The sequence below is a fragment of the Engystomops pustulosus genome, chromosome 2 (assembly GCF_040894005.1).
Source record: "Engystomops pustulosus chromosome 2, aEngPut4.maternal, whole genome shotgun sequence".
In the NCBI taxonomy this organism is placed as follows: Eukaryota; Metazoa; Chordata; class Amphibia; order Anura; family Leptodactylidae; genus Engystomops; species Engystomops pustulosus.
In genome coordinates, this window is record NC_092412.1 from 206,350,396 (window position 1) to 206,356,732 (window position 6,337).

The following is a 6,337-nucleotide window of genomic DNA, read 5'->3' on the forward strand; positions in this document are numbered from 1 at the left end:
CGGTTAATCTAGAGTGAGGTGACATAGGGAATGCAGCTCAGTGCTACAGTTCCTCATTTACCCCTATACTTATACTAATGTTTTGTTCAATAATGAGTGGTAGAACCAATGGGCTTTGTATTCTCTTGACAAGTGAACATATTACATATCTATAATTGCTATTGACAAAAATTTCATCCTGAAAAATACAAGCACAATCTGGAAAAAATAATGTTTGGCTGCTTTTGAAATTGCTCCTGGTGTCTGGATGAGTTGGGGGTTATAGTAGTAGAATGAAAAGCTTTTCAGACTGAGCAGCATTACAATCTGCAGACAGTTCATTTTACATGATGAATTTCTGAAAGAGACCATGAATGAAAGAAGCCACAATGTAACTTAAAGAAAAAAAATGATAGGCAGTAGGTTACTATTCTGTCCAGTTAATAATATAGTGCTCTGTATGTCTGAGCATAGCCCCTGCACTACACAGTCCATCAGATTGATTCAAATGCCCCATCTAGTGGTTGATATTGGGAAATGCAAGAGGAGGAGGTGTGATCTCTCCCTTCTCTCTCTCTTTTTCAGCCAATAATGAGCGTCTGCCCCCTTTTGAACTGCAGATATTGTCTGACTGGAAACAAAGGTATAAATATAACCTGAGGGGCAGGCAGAGGAGGATCAGCATAGTATCTGTCTGGCTTCATTGAAAGGCAGAACAGCAGCAACTGATGCAGCAAGGGAGCTCTCAGCTTGCATCTGCCTGCACTTCTCCATGGCTTGTTTAGATAAGTGTCACTGTTCTGTAGACAACAGGAGGCACAGCAGTATTTTGTACAATATCCTGAAGAATGAGGAACACAAGGATTCCCACAAAGGAAGGAAGGAAGAGCACACAGGAGGGTATGGACAAGGCTGTTCCTGTGGATCTCAAAAGAAAGTCAGTCTCAAGACCCCCCAGGTCACCTGCAAGGCTGCCTCAGCTGTGCTAGTGAAGACCCTAAGGTTTGTCAAGAGCTTGCCCTGCTTCCAGGAGCTACCCCTGGCTGACCAGCTACTGTTGGTCAGGAGCAGCTGGGCTCCACTACTAGTGCTGGGACTGGCACAGGACAAGGTTGATTTTGAGACTGTTGAAACATCAGAACCCAGTATGTTACAAAGGATTTTAACAAACAAGCAAGGAGCAGAAAGGAAACAACAGCAAGAACACCAAGAAGTACCAGAACCTGGAGATAACATACAACAGCAACATAAAGTCACCCAGCTGCCCACAGCCACAGAGATCAGGTGGATCAAGGAGTTCTTGGAGAAGTGCTGGAGTCTGGGAATAAGCAACAAAGAGTATGCCTATCTAAAAGGGATTGTACTATTCAATTCAGGTAAATATGGTCCAGCATACTAAGATGACATAGAAAGCATAGCCATCAGGGGTCTAGCAGTACAGAGGTGACTGCTGTATATGTGCTACCAGTGTGTAGAGGTATCAGAGCTGAAATCATAAAACTATAGGTTTATCTCAAGTTCTTTAGATAGGCAGCACATTGTATCAGGTAGAAACTCAGCTCTGCTGCATTCATAGACCCAACTTTGACATCATGTCTATTGTATCAGTAGAAAGGTTCTATGTGTTATATCACTTTACAATTTAGAAGGTTTTTTCTATTCTATTCCTTTTGCAACTTGAGTTTCATTTATAAAAAATGACAATAAGTGTTAAAACGATGCAGGGAACAGCGAAACCAAAACTGCAAGACATCTTTTTTTACTTTAGGATGCATTTTGTGCTACTGCAGTTTCTGGATGCATATTAAAAGAGAAAGTGCTGAAAATCTTCCAAGTATGCATTCAGCATCCCAACAAAAGTGTGATGAATGTTTAATATAGTTATGAAACTGGGATGTAGCATCAACATGTTAGATAATATGTATTCTATTTCACCCCGTTTCTTATGTTCATCTTACAAGTCAGTCTTATTACAGTGTTAACCTTCCTTACACCTATATGTGACTGCTTGTTGTGTTTTTTATAAGCAATTACTTGTGTAAAAAGTTTCTGGAATTACAATATGAAAATCTGTGTATGACAATAAATTCAGATGACATAATATTATATTTCCCTTTGAAATATATGTAAATGTGAACACACATACTTATGTGGGGGACACATACTTATCACAACCAGTACTGATGGATACGTGTTTAAACCCTGGAGACCTGTGCAGTTATGTAGGAACCGTAGATCAATTTAGATCACATTTTTGGAATATATGATATATCCTATGTGCATATATGTATATATATATGTATATATATATATATATATATATATATATATATATATATATATATATACTGAGTTGAGGTGATTTATTGTGCGTAGAAGGTAAAATAAGTTAAGATATGGAAACAAACATTAAAGATTTTTCTTATGTAATTTCTTTCTAAATAGTCTCACAGCTTTACTATAATCCAATTATAATCCAATTTTTTTTATTTTTATATTTATTATTAACTACTAGAGATCCTGGTAGTATAAGTAGTATCTAAACACTAGTGTAATTGATGAGTTCTGTTGTCCACATCCTACTGAAGGTTAATAACCTGTAGTGCGTTTGACCCAGTATCTGCAGTCCATGTCACACTCCGTTCTTGGGCTGCACACTATAATGGATGATCTTGATGGGGCTTTAATATACCAGTCTTTAAGCTGAAACTTGGACAACCAATAATATGGAGGCTGTAGTAAGACATAATACATTTATTTGTCCAATCCTTCCTAGTCCAATGACCAGCCTATGGTGGATGAAGTGTAAGTCGTCATCAGGGAAGAGATTATTAAGGACATCTAATTTAAGATAAGGAACTAATATCTGCGCTGTATGTTCACATGTGGCTAATCTGCTATACAGTGTGTCAATATACTTTACAAAGTTATACATAATATCTCACATGGATTACCCAATGTACTATAATGTACTTACTGTCCACATCTTCAACAATTTTTTACTATTTTTCCAAAAACTTTTAGTGTCATGGTCTTATTGCAAAAATCTAAATTATCTAGACTGAAAAATGCAATGTATATATTTTTCTTCTTGTGTTTGTTTTAAGAATTATTACCGTATTATCGTATCACTCACATTTCGATTATATAAACAAAAAGAAACAAACAGAAAAACAAATAAAACAACTTAAATCTTTAAATATACTTATCCCTGCCCTAGAGCCCTTAGAAGTTGTATCATTGCTTCTTATGTACACATTTTTATTTAAGTATAAATGAGTCTGTGATTGAACACAATCTACTTTTTTGACAAGGAAATTGTTTGACAAATATTTTTTAGAGACTCACTAATCTATAGTATCCTATTCTATAGAAGTGCTGTATCATTGACTTTTTTTTCTTACTTTTGCCCTTACAGATTTGCCCGGATTGCACTGTGCTCGCTATATCCAAGGATTACAACAGGAAGCCCACCAAGCCTTAAATGAGCATGTGAAGCTTATCCAGAGATGGGACCACTCCAGATTCACCAAGTTAATCATCGTTTTGTCTTTGCTGAGATCCATCAATGCCAACGCCATTGCAGAACTCTTCTTTAGACCCATTATTGGCTCTGTAAATATGGACGACATGTTGTTGGAGATGTTGGGTGCAAAAATTTAACCCACAACCCAATGATGGACTTAATATTTCCAGTGATACATTAATGTTACCTTATAGGAAGTGTAAATAATCCAGGGGCAGCTGCACAACGACCTACAATAGTAGGAGATATCTACAGTCTGGGTATAGGAATCTTGTATGTGCCCCTCACTAGACTTTCTGTATTAAATATTCTGTATTCATGGTACAGTAGTGTGCTTGACCTTCTTGGTATCCATCTTTCTTGATACAAAAGCATCAAAAGTAAAGTATATTTATAGTGCCATATTACCAGATTCACATACTGAAGTGCAATGCAGTAGTGAGGACAGACGCGGGGGCATTATTGTCTTCAGATTGCATCCTTATTGGCAACACATCTTCATTGGGTTTGCAATACCTGGTATGTTTGTTTATGCTAGAACTGTACAAATATATTATGTCAATGTATAAGACTATGGAGCCAAAGGTTATAGAGGTAAGAGTAGCTTTAATTTTGAGCATATGTTGTGTGCTGGTCCAAATGGCAGTCAGTAGCAAGAGATAGGTACTGTGCCATCTGTGGTATGTTTGATATGTAAACCTACAAGGGCTACGTATTTGTTAGTTGCTTCGACTGTATCTTGAAAATGTGAATACTGTTATATTAATAAATAGTAGCAGACAAGCCATTTGCACTTATAATAAAGGAGAAAGCCTTTTCTAGACCTGTCCTGGCATGTATACGTATAGGTAAATACGTTTCCCATAAAATATATGTTTCTTAGACATCTGCACTGCGCCATTACTCTGTTATTCCTTCTGGAAATGAATAAAGGAGTATAATCATTTCCCATTCCGAATATGGGGGAGATTTATTAGCAGTGTCTGATAGCAGAACTGTTATAGATGTCCATGTCAACCAACCAGAGCTCAGCTTTCATTTTCCCAAAGCTGTTTATGAAATTAAAGCTGAGCTCTGATTGGTTTCCATAGGCATCTAGAACTGATTTACCTCAGACACTTCTGATAAATCTCCCCCATATTGTGTGTCCTGAAGAGATTGTCAGGAAAATGGTAAAGGACATTATACGATTCTACTGTACACAATAGTAAATGTATTTGAATCTTTTTTGCTGAAAAATGGTGACAAACAGCAAACCATTAAGACCATTTTTTCTGTAGCCATCAGGCATCCTTTATTCATATCTAGGAGACATAAGAGAGGCCTGGCAAATCTGTCATTTTATGGGGAATGTATGTATTTAACAATGGGGCATGCCAGAAAATATGACAGGTTAGGGACACTAAGCCTTGAACATGAAAATATTTTATTGTCCATATGATGTCCAGATGAGCCATAAACCTATTTTTCCTCCACTTGCTTGTCCAATGAGAAGCTGTTGGCTGGAGCAGGACACTCCCCATGTGCTGCAGTTGGAGCCTGCCCATTTGGGTAGACCCTCCGCTCATCCCGTCTCTAGCAGATCGGCAGGAGATAAATATTGATGTTTTCTGTAGGATTTCTACAAAATATTTAGTTCCTACTACATATTTAGAGTCCTGCAGACTGCAAAAAAATCAAGATAATCCCAAGTTTATTGTTCCCCTTTTATGGAGGTTTAGTTTAACCTATAATGGCTGATATAGTAAGGAACACCTATGTGCATTTACAAACTACCACGCAGCCTTTAGCATTTACTGTAATACTGTCGCTGTTTTACGTGCAATGTTTTCTTTTCCAAGTATATTATTAGCAGATTTATAATTGCAGCTTCTTCATTACTCACTGTATGGACTGGAGGAAAGCCTCTCTGTGAGATGTCATTGCTTTCTTATTAACAAAGGGAAACCTATGAAACTTTCAGTTATTGTTGTGTAATGTATTGTAAAATATGTAACTTATTGTTTTTACAAAGACAATATTTTTTTATTGCAATAAAAAATATTCTTGAAAATGTGTCCATTTTGCTTTGTTGTGTTTTCTGGGACTTCTTGGAAGTGGATTGTTTCTTTCAGCAACTATCAAAATGACATCTTAGTTTTGTTAATAGATTTTTTTGGTTCAGAAAATTTTGATAACCCCCTAAGCACAGGATAGAGATATACTAGTTGATTGCTAGAGGTCTGACGATGAAACCCTCGGTGATCACCAGAAAGGCTGTCCATAGATACATAACCATGGTTCCATTCAGTTCTTTGGTAATGTGTAATAATAGAGCTTAGGTTCTGTTTCTTACACAGTGACCCAGATTTATTAAAGTTTTTTCCAGCAGTTTTCTGGCTAGCTTTGCACATAAATACACATAATACATTCAAACTGCTTCCACATGTATTTAGCATTTCCGCTACTATGTGCATCACAACAAAACACTTTGCACCTAAAGGGACATTCCGGTACATACATTTATGTTGGCAGGTCTACAATAATTGTGGTGCACTCAGTTTATGACCTCATGTACACGATTGTGGGGGGGACGAATGTACGGCTGCGAGCTTGCGGCCTGACATATGTCTCCTATTGACAGCTATGGCACACGGCTCGGTACAGCGAGCACAACAAGTGCTCATCGTTCCTGAGCCGTAGCCACAAAAATATAGAGCTCTATCTTTGGCCTGTCTACGGCTGTGTGGCTAGTATTTTCTATGGAGGGGGTGGGCAGCAGGGCTCATCCCCTCTACCTCTTCCTCTCGCCGACATATGCCCGCCAGGCTACAACACGGCAGTTATACATTT

The 6,337-nt window shown here is 37.7% G+C and overlaps 1 protein-coding gene across 1 annotated transcript; it reads left to right on the plus strand.

The window, feature by feature from the left end:
* Positions 1-629: 629 nt before the first annotated feature.
* Positions 630-5,562, plus strand: NR0B1 (nuclear receptor subfamily 0 group B member 1). The gene is made up of 2 exons (XM_072137920.1): positions 630-1,355; positions 3,398-5,562. Exons 1-2 carry the CDS (start codon positions 752-754, stop codon positions 3,640-3,642), a joined length of 849 nt encoding a protein of 282 aa, XP_071994021.1. The 5' UTR covers positions 630-751; the 3' UTR covers positions 3,643-5,562.
* The last annotated feature ends 775 nt before the right edge of the window (positions 5,563-6,337 follow it).